Source organism: Elephantulus edwardii, unplaced genomic scaffold, assembly GCF_000299155.1.
Source record: "Elephantulus edwardii isolate Elephantulus edwardi_28Jun2011 unplaced genomic scaffold, EleEdw1.0 scaffold00072, whole genome shotgun sequence".
In the NCBI taxonomy this organism is placed as follows: Eukaryota; Metazoa; Chordata; class Mammalia; order Macroscelidea; family Macroscelididae; genus Elephantulus; species Elephantulus edwardii.
Genome location: NW_006399822.1, coordinates 9,361,602 through 9,380,232, shown reverse-complemented (window position 1 = coordinate 9,380,232; position 18,631 = coordinate 9,361,602). Strand labels below are relative to the sequence as shown.

At 42.9% G+C, this 18,631-nt stretch overlaps 1 protein-coding gene across 1 annotated transcript in view; it reads right to left on the bottom strand.

The window, feature by feature from the left end:
* ADAMTS18 (ADAM metallopeptidase with thrombospondin type 1 motif, 18) overlaps positions 1-18,631 on the bottom strand; it is a 134,245-nt gene that overhangs the window by 31,654 nt on the left and 83,960 nt on the right. The window contains exons 13-16 of the mRNA XM_006888817.1: positions 10,807-10,979; positions 6,379-6,509; positions 4,991-5,114; positions 1,981-2,225 (exon numbers count right to left, since the gene is read on the bottom strand). Coding sequence (XP_006888879.1) covers positions 1,981-2,225; positions 4,991-5,114; positions 6,379-6,509; positions 10,807-10,979 — 673 coding nt within the window. The remainder of the gene's footprint in view (positions 1-1,980; positions 2,226-4,990; positions 5,115-6,378; positions 6,510-10,806; positions 10,980-18,631) is intronic.

The following is an 18,631-nucleotide window of genomic DNA, read 5'->3' as shown; positions in this document are numbered from 1 at the left end:
GGCGATGAAAGGTGTGCATGTACACACAGCGTCCCAAGACACCTGGAGGGTCATGTTTCCAGACAGGAGCAAGTCTCTCCATGCAAGTAGTGGGTTCCTCTTTTGAGGGTGTCTACTGGGCTCAGCTGTTTCTTCACAAGGCATATTCTCGACATGACATTTATTTGGCTACTCCCAAGAAGCAAGGTATCAAAGAAACTGAGATCTAAGCACGATCCCTTGTTCTATGTTTGGAGCAATTTATTTATATGTTCGTGCCATTATTTAAAATAGATGTACATTTTAAAAATACAAATTTACTTGTGTGTTCACTTTAATATTTAAGATACCTATTTTAATATTAGAATGAACATGTAAATAAATTAATCCAAAGTGCTAAAGAACAACAACAATGGCGACTTACAAACTAAAGTGTGCCGGACCCAAGTTATGGACTTTCCAATTATATCCTATGCATCTCTGAAAGTTGGCTAATGATTAAGAATGACAGAAGAAGAAGAATCAATGCCTTTGAGCTGTGGTGCTGGAGAACAGTAGTCAATATCCAATGGACTTCCAAAAGAACAAACAAATCTTGGAGAAAGTGCCACCACAGTGCTCCTTAGAAACAAGGTGGTGAAACTTTGCCTCATACGCTTTGGGCATGTTGTGAGGAAGTGCCAGTCCTTGGACAAAGACAGCATACTTGAACAGGCAGAGGGTCAGCAAAAGAAAGGAAGAGCCTCAACAGGACAGATTGACACGATGACTCTATCAATGGCCTCAAGTATGTCAGAGATGATGAGGATAGCACAGGACAGGTCAAGGTTCAGATCCGTTATTCACAGAACTGCTTTGAGTCATAGTCAGTGATACCTACGAACACCAACTACAACAATCAACTCTATCTGTCTATCATCTACGTACGTATGTATGTATGTATGTATGTATGTACGTATGTATGTATGTATGTATGTATCTGTCTATCTATCATCTCTATCTCTCATTGATACATAGATCTTGAATGAGCTCAGCCATCAGTGAGATGGACAGACACAATGACTACGGCAATGGGCTTGCTTAAGCATGATGGAGATCATAGGGGGATGCTGGATAGGGTAAGCTTTCCATCTGTTGTTGTTTACAGGGTTGTTAAGAGTCATGGTCAACTCAATGACACCTAACAGCAACATATGTTGACTGTTATTCTGATCCTGTAACAGCTGAACATACACCAATCCAACAGTTTTCCACACATACAGTCCAGAAACACCGATTATGTTCTTTGAGTTGTGCAACCATTCTTATCCTCTTTGAATTGTTCCTCTTCTATTATCAAACTTCTCTTCTTCAAAGTTCTTATCTAAACTGCTGCTGTCACTTTGATTCCATATAAATAGTACTTAAAGGAGTATATTATTTAAGGTAGACTGTAAAAAAATTCATTAAGCTAAATTATTTTTTTTTGTTTTGTTTTAAGAAGATTTGAGGAGATAAGTCTTCGGTTTAATTTTATAAGATTACCTCAAGGTAATTTTAAGAGTTCAGCTAGCCTTCTTTATTCTAGAAAATACTGAGTCCATTAGATTTTGAAATTCCATTTATTTCCCCCCTTTTGGTTAGAATTCTTTCATAGACTTTTTGATACTATTGTTCAGTAATAAACAAACTTGAGGATGGTACACAACTGGTCAGTATTCTGTCCTATTACATACAGAGGGACACTAAAGGTTGGCGCAGACTCAACAGTACCTAACTACAACAATCACAAAGTTATATTTTGACAGTAAGACTTGAGTGCAATGGTCAAAGGTTGGCATCTCAATGTAGAAGTCAGTGGGAATTCCATTACCTTCTTCCTCTTTCCCTAGTAACAGAGTTGTATTCCTTCTTCTTCCCTTTGCATATTTGACTGGGAAGACCTGACCTGCTTTACACTAGATTTCATTATTATAATTTTAGCAAGAAGCATTGAACACGGAACAATTCAAAAGGCCTTACCTCAAAGACCAGAGTCTCATTGGTGGGTCCTGGTGCGTACAGACGTTCTGGGCGGTTGTAGGGACGCTGGTACTCAAATGTGGTCCCAGCGAAGGTGAATTCTCCAGGCCAGTCGACTCTCCAGCCCCCTGTGAGGTAATACTTCTGACTGAGGTTGCGAACGGCGAGGTAGCTGGAAGAAGGCTGCAGCTCCTGGATTTCAATGCTTTGGGCCCCTGCTGGGATGGTGACCATCGGGTAATATTCTAAAAGAAAGAATCAAACAGCCCTGTTTTCCACATTTTGTGCTGGACAAATGTGACAAGAAGTGCCCAGCAAAGCACCCTGCTCACTTCTAGATGGTGGGCCTTTGAGACATTACCTGAGACTCTGTTCCACTCTATGAAGCAAAAATTACCATTGATTTAACTTCAGAACTGGATGGAACATCAGAAATAGAAAATATACCAGAAAATAGAAAAAATACCAGATGGTATTCCTACCTCTTACCATCATTCAAGAAATATTCTTCTCCTTCCCAGACAAACAGGCCCCAAAAGCTGAAAAACTTGATATAAGTAGTTCTTGATTCAACCAGGGGGTTCCATTCCTTGTTAAGTCTGTTCTGATGTATTTATTGTTAAATTATTATTAAGTTTTCATTGTTAGTGTCTTTTATTAAATTATCTTTTTAAATCCAATCTTTGTTTTGGGGAGTTGGCAAGAACATGACCGCCCCAGGAAATTATGTGTTGTAAAATTATATATAGTCTAAAAGTATTATATTTTAGGGCATTATTTTTATCGTAGGAGTATGCAATGAGGGTTGTAGAGTGGATTATATTTGGGGCTAGGGGGTGGGGTTTGGGGAGGTGTGGGGTGGGGATTGTGTACCAATGAGGGAGTTTTTCTTTTGCGTTTCAAGGAGAGGAGCAAATGGGGGGGGAGGGGGGAGGGATTTGTGCGGGGAAAAAGGTGCAACAATGAATGAATGGAATCCCAAAATCTCTGTAGATGTTCATTGAAATGAAAAATAAACAACCTAAATTAAAAAAAAATTTTATGTAGCGCACATATATTATAGCAATAGATATGTATTAGTACAATACATACCACTAATGATAGAACAAAAACCAATAAAAAACTGGATTTTAGTAAGCGCAAATTCTTGTGACTCAAATACACTGAAAATCAGAACTATCCATATAAAGATAGATAGAGAGATATATGGAGATACATATATATGGAGATATATATAGATTATATAGATATATAGAGAGATAGATATGGAGAGATATTTCTATATGGAGATATATATGGATATTATATATATATATGGAGAGATATATATGGATCTGGATATATATACATAAAATATTCATTTATATATAAAATTTGTGTCTGTATATACACATACAGCTCTGGTGGCAGAGTCTGTAGAAAGTTGAGCTAATACCCAAAGCCTTCCCTCTCTGCTGGTTCAAATCCACTATAAGCTTCTTGGGAGAAAGATGGGCAATCTCTTCTTATGAGATTTACAGTCTTGGAAATCCACTGAAGGGTAAGCTATGAGTTGAGTAGTCTGCGTGAATGTATGTATGTATGTACATATATGCATGTATGCACAGTTGTACATTTATTGATTATATATTGTGTGAGTACATATTTATATGTGTATGTGGGTATAAATATGTAGGTGAGTATACATGTTTGTACGTGAGTATATGTGTATTAATATATGTGTGTTTGTATACATGTTGTTGTTAGATGCCATGGAGTTGAGTATAACTTACAGCGATCCTATGAAACAATCTCAGACACACTCAAGCCCTTTGCTGCAGTCATCGTGAGGGTCCACCTGGTTGAGGGCCTTCCTCTCTTTCATTGCCCCTCCACCTTTCCAAGCATGATGACCCTCTCCAACAAACAGCTTCTCCTAGCAATGTGCCCAAAGTATGCAAGATAAAGCCCAATCATTTTTGCCTCCAAGGACCACTCTGACTACACCTTCTCCAAAACATATCTGTTTGTTCTTTTTGCAGTCCATGGGATACTCTGTACTCTTTTCCTACACCACAGCTCAAAGGCATCAATTCTTCTTTTGTCGTTTCTATTCATTGTCCATCTCTCAAATACAGAGCAAGTGACTGAAAAGACTATGGCCTGAATCAAGTACACCTTAGTCCTCTGGTAATTTGGAGAGGCCCCTGACTGCAGACTTTCCCCAGTGTAATATGTCTCCTCATGTCATGATTGCTGTGGATTCAAATAAGATGAAGTCATTGACAGTTTCAATCTTTTCTCCATATATCATGATGTTGCCTATTGGTCTAGGGGCAAGGATTTTTCTTTTTTTGACTTTGTAGATATAAATGTATACATATGTATATATATTTATGTATGACTATGTGTGTGTGTGTGAGTGTGTATTCACTAGCAACTCTGCAAGAGCAAGATCAACAAATCTTTCCATGTGATGTACAGCCTCTGAAAACCTGCAGAAGCATTAGCTATATGTCAGTTCCAACTCAGTAGCAGTGAGAGAGTGTACATACGTGGGTATTTTTAAAGTATACATATGTGGGTATTTTTAAAAAGATTTAAACGCTTGACAGTCACATATCTTCGAAAGAGAAATTCTGAAAACAAGGCTCAAAAGCTGAGCCTTACTCAAGCTGTTTAGATTATTTCCTCCTCTATGCATTCATTCAATGTTGTGAGTTTGATTGTCTAGAGTGTATAATAAGCTCTTTGTTTAACAAGTGTATTACGGGTAACTGACAGCCTGGCCAGCAAAACCTAGAAATCAGAAAGACATTTTTGAAATCCATTTTCAGCTGTTTGAGTATGGACAGACCCTGCCCTGTGAAACCTGTCTATCCACCCTGGCTGCTGCCCCAGGGCCCTGCACCCTCAACCCAGGGCAGATGGGTTAGTGCAAGGCTCTGTCTCAAAGCACGCTCAGGCTTGTTCAGAAGCAAAACGAGAGCCCCGTCAACAGCAGAGAGCAGGGAGACGCAACATCTCTTACCGTTGGCTTTATGCTGGCTGAGGAACAGACCTTTGTAAAACTTGCAGGTTGAATTATCTCCTTTGCAAACACCGCATGCGTCCAAGGCTGCTTTGGAGCCAAGTTCGTGATCACATCCCACTGGCTACAATTGGAGGGAAAAATTGAGAACAATCTAAGGTCTGAGAAAGCAAAGGCAACGACACGTTTCTAGAACAGGCAGGAGGCAGCATAACCTTGTGGGTAAAGCACAGTCTTGGGTTCTACTGATGGTGATTCAGACCCTTGCTCTGTATGTGTGACGGGGAGACATGCATTAAATAATATATGGGACTTCAACTCTTCATCTATAAAATGTGGGTCAGAGGGCCACCTGCACTATTAAAGGCAATGGAACAAAGTCAGGCCAATTGTACCGCTGAATACATAAAATGTGTGTGTAAAATGAACATACACATGAATATAGATTTTAAATAATCAAAGAGTTCACAAACACTAAAATAAAAGGGGCAGCAGGCTCCCTTCTAGCCTAGAATTCATCACTTGAGTCAACCTTTAGCTTAACAAAGACAGATCTAGAACATGATCAGTAACACCAGGGAGAACTGTACTCCTTAGAAAAATCAACCACACAAAAACAAAGGGCAGCACTGGCCCAGGGAGAAAGCTCAGAGGAAGGAAGGGGCAGTACAGAGAATGAATGGGAAGAGGATACACAAGGAGGGACTGGGGAAAGTGCTGCTACATTGGATGGATTACATACAATCTGTGCCATGAAATGAAATGTGTATGAATGGTTGAATAGAAAATTAATCAGTTTTGTAAATTCTCATTCAAATTACAACAAAAAATTAAGAGAAGGGGAGGGCAAAGGGTTGAGTATCGAATAAGAAGGTAAAAAATATTAGAAATAAATAGCAGTGCTTTTCAAACTCCTTTGCAAGCTTCTAATGATATTATGAATCTACTTAGCAAACTTTTAATAAATGTTTACAATTAGTAATTGAATTTTTACAACTGGTGGCACAGTCTGTGGGGAGCTGCACTCCCCAAAGTGTACACCGGTCCCTGGTGGTTTCAATCTATGAGCAGCTACTGGGGAGAAAGATGGGCAATCTCCTCAGTGAGAACTTGTAACCTCGGAAATCCTACAGAGGGTCAGTGATGAGTCTGATAGGACTCCACAGCTGTCTTCATTCTATAAGTGTAGAATGGAGTGAAAGAGAAAACAGTGGAAAAGGTGGGCAGGGATCATGTGGAAGGCAAGTGTGGGATTTGGGGATGGTGTTCTGACCCTGATTGTAGAGTTTGCTTTTTTTCCCCCCTACACTGTCTGCTTTTCTCAAATGCACAATCTCTTGCAACATTTCTCAAGGTACACACATTTGATACTAGAAATATTCTCTTACTTCGCAAATCCCATCAATACAAACATCATTCTTGTTCGGGGAGCAGGGCGTTCCATCTTTCACCTTGCCAGACATTGCAAAAAAGAACTCAAAGTTCTCAGCTTTGCAGTAGAGTTTACACCGATCTTCCTCTAGAAGCAAAGAGATCCAGACAGGACACGGTCAGGAGGCAGTCAACATGGAAAAGAGCGAACTGATCACGACTTCAGTGCAAGCATGAATCAGGGTTACTGCGAGAGCTGCCATGATCAAGATGGAAAATGCTAGACAATGTTCTCTATGGGTGTTGCTGTGTGCCTGAAAATAGAAAGCCCAGTTCTCAGCCTATATAAAACTCCTCTGATACGAACACCTCAGTGATTCCTTTTTCCATCCCCCATAACACCCACCACATACACAACTGGTAGGTTTTGTAGTTAGCCCACTTGGGGAATGAACAATTAAGCTTTGCCGGTTCTATGGTCAAACACTGATAACATGTAACTGAAAGCATGTAGCTATGGAATAATAATTTTTTAAAGTCAAATTTGGCCTGAAGCTAACCTAGATTTAAGATCACTTATTACTTACTTATGCTGGATGTTAAGAGAAAAAAGTTGGGAGGATGTTGGGCAAAACAGTATATGGTGAATCACACAGAAAAGAACAACCGTAAAAGAAAGAGGAAGTAAATATATGAAATTTGGACTCTAAATAACAACCTTTGCACACTGTAGTTCAGTGGGTTCTAATTCGTAGAATCCACTACAAGGCAGAGTGGAACTGCCTCAATGGGCTTCCAAAGAAGGAGGCATACCTCATCCAAGTCATGGCATTTCCAGTTGTTCGGCACGCAGATGAAGTTGGGCAAAGAGTAAAGAAGACGTAAGTGTTAAGTTTGGACAAAGGGGGCCTAAGAGAAGAATGACGCATTCAGAATTCAAACGCTGACAGCCTTGCCTGCTGGTAAGAAGAGCAAACGGCCTTGCCTGCCTGGCTGAGCTAGCAGGTGGGTCGTGAATCAGAGTGGAATGTCCCTCCCTAAAGGCTCTGTTATAAAAACCCTCCCCATTAAGTTCACAGTGTCACTTCCCCATTCTGCATCCCCAGAATGAGGAACTTCACCCTGAAACTCCCCTATTGCCCCCCTTTAATAAACTTGCATTAAGCTTTCTCTCATTCTCTCTGATTTCTTCCATAAGTCTGCTAATGTCACAATAAGAAGACTTGTTATCTTTGAACTGTGGTGTTCACAAGCAGTAGTGAGTGTATCACGGGCTTCCAAAAGAACAAATAAACACATCCTGCAGGAAATACAACTAGAGGCAAGGATGGTGAGACTGCACCTCACAGACTTTGTGCATAGTATCGGCGGGGGGGGGGGGGGGCAGCCCTCAGAGAAAGACATCCTGCTGGGAAAGGGGGAGGATCAGAGACAGAGAGGAAGACCCTCAACGAGACGGAATGACCGTGACGACGATGGGTTTGAGCATGGCAGAGACCATGGGGGGGTTGGAGGATGGGCCAAAGCTTCCATTTGTGGTTCAGAGGGTCACTACGAGTCATGGTCAGCTGCCATCATCTAACAGCAACAATCTTTAAAGAAGGACACTTTACACAGAAGGAGACCGTACAACAACAACCATCTCTACAGAAGGAGACACATCTTCCTCCCATAGAGTGGTGAGTGGATTCCAATTCGAGCCTTTCAATAGTAACTCAATGTTTAACTCACTGAGCCAGCCAGGCTTTAAATACATTGACCATGAAGTCATCGAAAAGTTCCTGGTACTGTAGGCAAAAAGAAAATATTACACATACATACTATATTTATAGAACTCTTGTTATCAGAAAGGAATGATTAGGCCAATTCCCATAGAGAAAGACTTCTCCTTGGCCAAGAATTCCAGATGATGTTTTTCATAAGAGATGATATCCCTGACAACAGCTTTACAACAAATGTACAAACAGTTTGTAAATGGATACGCTTCATAAAATCCTGCAATAAAAGACAAAGTCAAAACTTAAATGTGAAAGGAGCCAATCATTATAGTCCAAATGATGTGGGTGTGCAGATGAAGTAAGTGATTGTCTTGCATCCAGAAATTTTCTTTACTACTTCTTGTTGTGGTTAGGTGACATCAAGGAGACCGTGATTCACAGCAGCCCAGTGAACAGCAGATCTGAACCCTGCCCTGGCCTGTCCCATTCTCACCGTCAAATGCTTGAAGCCACTGTTACAGTCACTGTGTCAATCCTTCTTGCTGGTGGTCTCCCTCTCTTTCTCTGATCTTTCCCAACTTAGAGAACATGAAAAGGCTCCTCGCTAGCTAGTTCCCCCTGAGAGTTTTCAGAACTTTGATGTCTGACTGTAAAAGTTTGGGATAAATGACTACAACCCGGAGCAGAAGCAATGCTCATAAAAGGTTCTGGACTGCAGAAAGGAAAACTGAGAGACTGTATCAGAGGATCTGGAGACCCTACTTTGTACAATAATGCTTCTAATTACAAGCATACCTTGGAGATAGTGTGGGTTTGGTTCCAAATCACCCTAATAAATTGAGTCAGAAGAATTTTTTTGGCTTCCTAGTGCATATAAAAGTCATCTTTACACTATCTTGGAGTTTATTAGTATGCAATTTCAGGATAAAAAAAAAACAACCCTTGAAATATTGGAAGGATTACCAAAATGTGACACAGAGATAGGGAGTGAGCACATGCTATTGGAAAAAATGGAGTCAGCAACCTTACATCAACACAAGGTTGCCACGGTCCTTCAATTTATGGGGGTGTGGGGGAAGAAAGGTGGAGAGTATGAGCTGCAAAGTGCAAGAAAGTAGAATGAAGGACAATGAGGCAGGCCTGCACATTAGCTTCCTTTCTGGCACCTGACAGCATCGATATGTGGAGTTTTGGTGGCCTACTGGGCAGTGAGTTGCACTGCCAACAAAGGAACATGGTTCAAATCCACCAACTGCTCTGTAGGAGAAAGATGGGCAGTCTCCTCCAGCGTGACTTATGGCCTCTAAACAGCCCCTGGAGTGCCACTGATGAGTTGGTTCAGACTCAATGGTACATAACAACATTATTTACTCATTTTGACCCTTCGCTTAAGAGCAGCCTTAGATTGTATTTCACCTGAATTGTCAATAAACTCACTCTCCTTTCATCCTGCACCCAGCGTCTTTAATTTATCCATTTACAAGGGAGCAGAGATGAGTTTCAGTAAGTCGCAAGCACAGACGTGAGCATTTGACATTTTTATAAAGAAAACTAATCTTGGGTAGAAATAACTTACGTGCATTTAGTAGAACACATTCTCATTGAGTGGATTCTGTGTACTGTATTTGCATATTTTAACTAAATGAAACATTTCTGAATTTAACTTGAACAGGAACACATTAATGTAAAAAAAGAAAATGACAACCCTGGTGGTGACCCCTAGGTGGGTCAGAAAGCAGGGTTAGATAGGATTTTCAGTGGCTGAACTGTAAGAAGGAGATTGCCAGCCCTTTCTTCCAAGGTGCATTTAAGTGGTCAGATTTTCACTTAGCAACTTTTTCACCCAAGGATGTTCAAGAGTCTGGATCAACATAACCACAACTATAATCTATTGTCAGAATCTATTTCAGCAACAGACACCTATCATTTAATAAATTGATATTTGTGCATTCAGAGCTGTTATACACAGGGTCACCGTGAGTCACAGGCAACAGGACGGCACATAACAACAAGAGCTTGTATGCATGGGAACCTGGTGGTTTAGTGGGTAAGAAATTAGATTACCAATCCAAAGGCAATCAATTCAAATCAACCAGCTGTACTGAGGGAGAAAAATGGGCAAATCCCTTCCTGTGTTATTTACAGTCTCTGAAAAACCACTGAAGGGTCAGCTATGTGTTGATCTGGACTCAACACCACACAGCTACAACGTGTGTGTGTGTGTGTGTGTGTGTGTGTGTGTGTGTGTGTGTGTGTGGAGGGGGTGGTAATACATGTGCTTAGTTTACAAATAGGTCTTCCCATGCCTGGAACCTACCAGCCAGGTCAGGTCCCGAGTGTGGTGTCTCTGTGGTACTGGGACACACACCCATGATGTCACGAGTTTGGGGTCTAGAGTATTCATACAAATTACCCTTAACAATATCCCTGGGAGACAAAATAGCAGAGATGTTAAAGGTAAGTTGAGAAAAGCATTCTAAACACAGGACCTTCAGCTTATAGCTGAAGGAGAAGGACAAGAAGTACCTTGTGAAAAAAAAGAAAAATAAGTGTAAGCAATGAAATAAAACGGAGGGAGCTCACTGCGTCCCCGGGACAGGACAGGTGTGGGGAAGGACAAGGACGCACTGGGGCTTTGCTGTGGGGGCAGTGGTTTCTCCCGTGTCCTCACTATCGATGCTATCCACACACACAGCATGCCCTTGAACGAGGCAGGAACCGAGTTACCTTCCACTCTCGTGTAAGGCTTCCACTTGTAGAACCAGCCCCGGAAGGGCTTGCTGTTGTACTCGGCGCACTGCTGGGCCCGGAAATCCAAGCTGTTCTCGTCGCAAGGGTTAATGCTGCACAGCTGGTAAGTGCGGCTGGGCCCTGGGCAGAACTTGCCGCCGTACTGAGGCCTGGAAACAAAAGGAGAGAACTTTAATCCCAGCAATCGAAGGGCTCACTATTAGTTACAGACAAAACTAATAACGGGGCACGCAGGGAGCAGAGGGGACGAGCTTTGCCCCCTGTGTGTGGGCTGTGTGTGCGGTCCGTGGAGGGGATGGGAATGGTTAGCATGTGCCTTGCTTTGTCCCTTCTTACCATAACGGACATAACTCACGGACCCGGGCAACATTTGCTGGCAGAAGTTCAACAAGGTCTGAAAACCCTTCACAGACAGGGCTGAGGCAGTCATCACCACTGCCATTACTTGGCATCTGCATGTTGGCTCAAACTCACTCGCCATCCCAGCTCCATTCCCCCTTCCCCCGGGAGTCCTGGTGGCGTTGTGCGTAGGGCATCACACTGCCAAGCAAAGGGCCAGCGGCTGGAATCCACCAGCAGCTCTGAGGGGAAGTGATGGGCAGTCCGCTTCCGTGAAGATCTATGAGCTCAGAAAACTGCCTGAGGGTGGCCAGGACTGGACGTCACGGCAATGAGGTCTTTTTCAGGGAGACAGTTTCTGATACTTAGATTCCAGTAATGTCTTAGACTGTTTCAGGGAGACAGTTTCTGATACTTAGATTCTGGTAATATCTTAAAGACTGTCTCATGGCAGGGTCCTCCTGGCACTCATGTTAGAGAAATCTGTAACTGCATCTTGTTGTTGTTTTGTGCCATCAAGTCAGAACTAACCGAGAGCTGCCCCTCTGCTGGCTTTTCAGAAGCAGTAAATGGCATCGGGGGAGCCTGTCCGTCCTTCTTCCAAGGAGCAGCTGGCACATCCAAACCACGTGTCTTCAGGTTTTCAGTGCAGCTTCTCACCACATGCCCTTGCTCTGACTGTACAGATTCTATGTATGACTTAAACATAAACAGGTATGTCTTTCACGTTGGCATCACAAGCTCTTCAAAGGCTGACCCAATCTCCAGGCTTTCTCCCATCACCTGACACCTTCACTGTCCTGTGATACAATGTCCTGTATCTGCTGCTACCCAGAAGGTCCAGCCCCTGGGGGAAGGACCAGGAAGGCCAAGGTGTCCAGCTACCTGAGTCCTGGGCTCCAGCCCAACTTGGCCAGTCATTGAGATGATAACCAAGCTAGTGTCTGACTCTTTTATGTTTCGTTCATATGATTCTAAACTCCAAGGAAAAAGCAGCGTCTCGTTTTCACCTGTATAGTCAGACAGTTTGGTTTTTGTTTTTTTTTGGAAGCAGGCAGATAAAGGCTTGTTTTATTGAATGATCTATATAACTGCCAAGGCCACTATGTACAGAGAGGAGAAGAGCTTTATTTCTTGGTCTCTTCCTCTTTAGACAGAGTCCTGATGATTTCTTCTTTCTTGGCCTGGAGTCGCTCCTCACGTCGTTTCCGTGCCTCCTTGGTCTTAGATCTACAGGCCTCAGCTTGGTCAGCCAGGAGCTTCCTGCGAGCTTTATCTGCCTTCAGCTTGTGAATGTGTTCCATAAGAATTCGCTTGTGTTTGAACACATTCCCCTTTACTTTCAGGTACAGGCTGTGATACATGTGGCGAGCAATCTTCTTAGACTCTCGGTATCTTCTGAGCAGCCGGCGCAAAATCCTCATCCGCCTCATCCAGGTCACCTTTTCGGGCATTCGGGCATTAGCAGCACCCTTTCGCTTACCTATGCCCATATGCCGGCCCTTCCTGCGGGCTAAGGTATTTTTTCGGCATCGAGCCCGAGAATGGACAGTCACAGGCTTGCGGATGATCAGGCCATCTTTGATCAGTTTCTGGATTTGCTGGCGAGAGTTGGCATTGGCAATTTCATTGGTCTCGCTGGGGTCCAACCAGACTTTCTTCTTGCCACAGTGGAGAACACTAGAGGCAAGCCTCTTCTGAAGCCTGAACATACTCATGGCTGCGGCTGTAGCGCCGAAAGGTGTCAGACAGTTTTTTAGCAGCTCTGATGGCATCGAGTGAAAGGTTGGCTGTTGGTTGGAAACCATCCAGTGGCCTCACAGGAGAAAGAGCTGAACATGTGTCTTCCACGAAGATGACAGTGAGGACAACCTGCGGGCTGTGAGGGCCATCCTGTCACCCCGGGTCACCATGACTTGGAACTGACTTGACGGTAACCACACACTCATTCTTTAACATTGCAGGTGGCCTAGAGCTCTCCTGCCAAGCGCACTGGAAAACAGATTTCCAGAGAAGGCAAGTTCACTAAAACATAAGTAATGAGGCTCTGTTGCCAAACTCTTTTAAGATCTTGGTAGGAAACTCCAATCTGCAAACACCGCAAAGCAAAATAAAGGAACAGCAAGCGAGAAAAGGGAATAGAAATCAAACTGAACATTTGCAAATTACATCCCATCCAGCTCCTGCCACACACTCAGGACAGCTTCTTCAACTCCTCCCCACTGGTCCTTTTCTCTGAAGGCTGAAAGCAACAACAAATCATCTCATTTAAAGGTTCAGTGCCAGGTCAATAAATCCACGTGATTAAAATGCCTTGTCTCTTTAGGAAGTGCAAGTCTGCTATTAAATGCCCCAGGATTTACAGCGGCGTATTTTACTGGATCTTTCTAGAACTGCCTTAGGAGAATGGAGTCAACAAAAATGGAAGTGTTCACAGTGCCCGGGTGGGGTTGTTATGTTTTTATTTCTAAACATTCTGGAGCAAACACTTAAAGCACGTGGCAGCTGCTATGCCAGCTCAAATCCCCAGAGATTTCACAAATCATCATCTAAAAAGCATTTAGGAAAACTTGTAAGTGCTATATTACAGCCTTCAGCTTCCTGGCCACCCTTCGAAGGCCTATTTATAACAGCTTTTCTGCGCGGAAGACTTTCTGTCTGAGATTTTCACAAACAAGTCTCTTCTGGACCATTCATTCACCATAAAGTGAAAGAAGACTGCATGCATACTTTTACAATTTACAGGAACTGCAGCCTGGAAAAGACCTCAAAGCTCACAGAGCCTGCCCCCTGCTTTCTAGATGACGTGAAAAACGGCTTAGAGGGCTCACAGGAGCTGCTGAGTGACGGTCACACAACCAGCAGTGGAGAGCCCCAGACCTCTAACTCAGATCTCTGGCCTCTGACCAGGAGTCTTCCTTCCAGCCCACTTGGCCTACAGTTAAGAGAGTCAGGAGAGGAGAAGAGGAAATAAGAAACAGTGACTCACAACGGTTAGAGGTATGGCCTTTCACAAGGACAATGACTTAGTGTTCTTTCTGCCTCTTTCCAGCTTGATTTTAGGCCAAGTTACTTAACGTCCTCATCTGTAAAATGGACACTCAAAAACACCCCTTAAACTCACTCCCATCAAGTCATTGCTGACTCTGCAGGGGTCTTCAGAAGGCTAGATGTATCACGCACAAAGAGACTGTCCATCTTTCTCGTTGGAGCTGCTGGTGGATTTGAACCACCTGAGAGGTACTACTTTTGGGTTAGCGGTGCAAGTCCCTAGAGGTCACATCAACAGAGGTCCCTGAAAATGGACCCAGTTAATGCAACTGAGATAAAGTCTGCAAAGAATATACGGTGTGTCTGGTAAAGTTAACGCAAATAAATTTACTGCTATTAAGAAAAAGCAATTACACTTATTTACTAAGTACCCACATTGTGCCTGGTATTATACTGTAGGTTTTTAACACAGTAATAGAGTTATTTTTTAATAACAGAACAGGGTCAAAGTTATAAAACTAACGAATGACTGCCAAGGTTTTAGATTGCTTTGCCAAATCCTCAGATAAAGGGTAGTTATTAAAATTTTTTGCCATTTTAAACAAGAGTGTTAAGATAAATGAAAAGAAAATTCAACCATGACATCCTTTTAGTAGTAAACTCTTGAAGATGAACAACGAAACTGGGTGGGGGGCGGTGGATGGAGTGATACCACACAGAATACAATGTCTAGATGTCTAGACATGTGGTTTTTATCTTCTTCATGAACTATCATATTTGCTTCTGTGTGATTTATTAGGTCTTATTGTAAATGGCCCAGGGAGCTCTCGTGGCTTAGTGGTAAGGAGTTGCACTTTCAACCCAAAAGCACAAGGTTCAAATTCACCAGCCCCTCTATAGGGGAGAGATGGGCAATGTCCTCCTGTGTGATCTGACTGCCTCTCATATGATACAGCATCAGTTCTGATTGGTTCTGACTGGACAGTACACAACAACAATAACAGCTGCAGAGAAGGGAGCTTTGGTGGCATAGAGTGCAGCGAGCCAAGCTGCTAACCAAAGGCCGTGACTTTCTGTGGTCTGAACGCAACCACAGCTCCTCGGGAGAAAGATGAGCCATCCCCACCTAAGCCACTGACGGCCTCTGAGCGCCTACTGGAGTGTCAGCTATGAGCTGGTGTCTACTGGACAGCCGTGAGGGAGTGAGTGTCTACAAATGATCATGATAATGGCGGGCTGAGTGGTCATTAAATTAGGCAGCCAACTTGAGGAGCTATGTTTAAAAAATGTACCCACCTACCTATTTATCCATGCAAGTCATACACATAGGTGAGTATACATGCATCCATGTGTAACACACAATTTAATCACGCTAATTCGAGTCTCAATAGTAATCCAAATTCTTTTAAAGCATTATTTCTACTGATGATCGTAACTGTTTGCATTTTACAGATGAAGTTAAAAAAATATCATAGAAGCCAAGCTGAGATGAGGGAGCATGAATATTCAAATCCAAGTCTTCCCTTTTATAAAAAGCCAGCCATCCAACACTGTGGGACACACAGACACACACACACACACACACACACACACACACACAGGAAGAAGGATGGAGTTGAGAGAGATTGTAGGTGATTAACTAAGAGCCTGGGACTTAAGAAGCCTCTGACTTTGTCAGTAAGAATGGATGACAGGAATGACTCAGAAAACTATTTTTTAAACAAGCAAACCCTTTTAGATAAGCCACGAACCCTGGAGCTTACTGGTCAGTAAATAGGTCACACAGATTTGACTTGATGATGATGATTATTCTAGAGCCACAAATTCATTTCTAGCTCCATCTGCTAACTTGCATTATAAACACAAAATCACTGCAATTCAGTAGACTTCGACTCCCAGCAAACCTTTCTTCAGGTTTCCAAGGCTGTACATCATAAATAGAGTGAACAGCGATGGCTGTAAATCACATATCTCCCTTCCTGGAAGTTGTTGACGGATTCGAACCACCAGAGACTCGAAGCCTTTTGGTCAACAGTACAATACACTATAGACTAAGTGTAAATGCCACTTAGGAATTCTTTTTAGATCGTCTTTTTATGCCACTATGAACGTCCTTGGCTAGAAAGTACAGGCATTTCTAGACTCTATCCCACTGTAATATAATAAGCAAAGAACCGGGGGTGGGGGGCGGGGAATGGGAATGACCAAGCTTGGAGATCTTGTTCTTCTCCTTCCAGAACTTGCATGACCTGGGCAAGTGCTGGCCTCTGAACAAGACCCTTTTGGTTGCAAATATGTACAACAACTGGGTTGGACACCATGTTTCAGCTCTTGTATCAATTCCAACGTGATTAGGGACAAGTCCCTGGAGCTGTGGTTTGGAAGGTTCCTGAGTGATAGAAGGATTCCACAAGGAACACTTAGATTTACAAAAAAAAAGGTCTACCATGAACCTTTAGTGCGTAGAGCATTGCACTGGGAATCAAAAGGTCGGTGGTTCGGATCCAGGGGAGAGAGACGGACATCCTCATCCCGTGAATATTTCTAGCCCTGGAAACTTTAAGAGCAAAGCTTGTTGCAGCTGAGTAGCTGACAGGAATGAATCCGTTTGTTTTGTACGATAGCACGAGGAGCTCTTGGATGGCAGAAATGATTACATGTAACTCTAAGGAGAGTGGTTCAAATCTTCTCAGAGTTACCTTGTAAGAAAAGCCTGGAGATCTACTTCCAAAGTAATCAGAGCCACAGTAAACGGTATGCTGCTCAGCTGTGATATGCACACATGAGCTGCCAAGATTTGGAATCATTTGTTGGCGACTGGAATTTTTAATTTTTTTTTTAACCATGGCCATGGGAAAGGAAAGATGTTCCTATGTGTCTGGGGCTGACTATTCCAGAACCCGATAACCTCTGAACTTCTTTGAAGCTCAAGCATTTGGCAAGTCCATGAATCAGCTTGGAAGGAATAATGTGATCGGAAACAAAGATGTTTCTGGAAAACTCATTATTATATAAGATGGGGGGGGAAATCACACTGCTGGGCAAAGAAAAAAGAAAATGGTGAAACTGAGGGATATGGACACAATCAGACATTTAAACTGAAGAACGCAAGAAATTACAGTCTTGAAAGAGCGGAAAAAACAGCCACAAGAATGAAATCAGAACAATTAATCCAATTGTCTCGGGATCAGCAATCATGGACTTGTTTGATGTGTGACTTCATGCGTGGTGAAAGCAAACAATAGCCTGATTAGCCCTAAGTTTGCTTCAAATGATAAAACAGCTCCGAGTGGAACTACTTGAGTGATTAATTATTGTATTAAGCAGCTCTAAAATTAGAGTATGATATTTCCATGAGCAACGTCCTGTTTTAATGCGAGCTCTCGAGCCCACAGATAGGAGGGAGATTTGAATTTAAATCTCAGGGGTGTCATTCCTGTACTCGACTAAGGCAGCTATTAAATTAGGTAATCTATTTCTTTCTTGGGAAAATATCTAGATTGTAAAGTGTTATAATTTATGAAAACCAGATCCGCGAAATAAGCTGCCGAAATGTAAAGGAATAAAATGGTTTTAACAATTCTATCCACGACATTCTATCCAAGACCCTCAAGCAGGTGGACTGACACGGGGACTTTCGCAACGGGCTCTAGTGTGTCGGGAAGTGTGACGATGGCACAGGGTTTGAATCTCTTGGTCGCTAAGAGTTGTACTTGACTTGAAGGCACTTACCAACAACAACAACGACAACCAAGGCCTGCCTGGCAAAGGAGAAAATCAGAGAAAATGAGGCAGACCCTTTCTGAGATAGGCAGACAAGAGTGAACGCATCAATGCACTCAAACATCACGGTGACCCTGAGGACGGCATGGGATTGGGCCAGGTTTCACGCCTGTTGTATCTGAGGTCATGATGAATCAGAAATGATTCAATGGGACCTAACAACAATGACAAAAATCCAAGACACGGGTCACATTTTCAGTATCAGGAGTATAGTTTCAATAATTAGTAACAACTGTGAAATCATTGGATGTCTCCGCACCAGTGCGCCCGGTTACTTGGTCTGCTTGGGTTAGCAGTGCGCTCAGCTCAAGGTTGATTTTGTCACCCAGGGAGAGTCGGGACAGTCTGGAGACAGTTTAGGTTGTCGCTAACACCCTAAGGCTGGGTGTAAGTGGGAACAAGCCACGTGGGTGTCAGGTGGGTAGATGTTAGGTGAGTGTCTGGAGTAAAGGACAAGTAGACGTCCACCTTGTAGAGAGCACGTGGATGTCTGGGGGGTCACAGTTCAAGATGTCTAGAAGCCAGGTGGCCATCTATGAGGTGAGTGCCTACAGGACAGAAGCCAGGAGGGTGTCTAAGGGGTAGAGGACAAGCATGTGTCTAGCACATAGAAGACGGGAGATGTCTAGAGGGTAGAAGCCAGGTATCTACTGGGGAGAGGCCAGGTGACATCTAGAGGCGAGAAGCC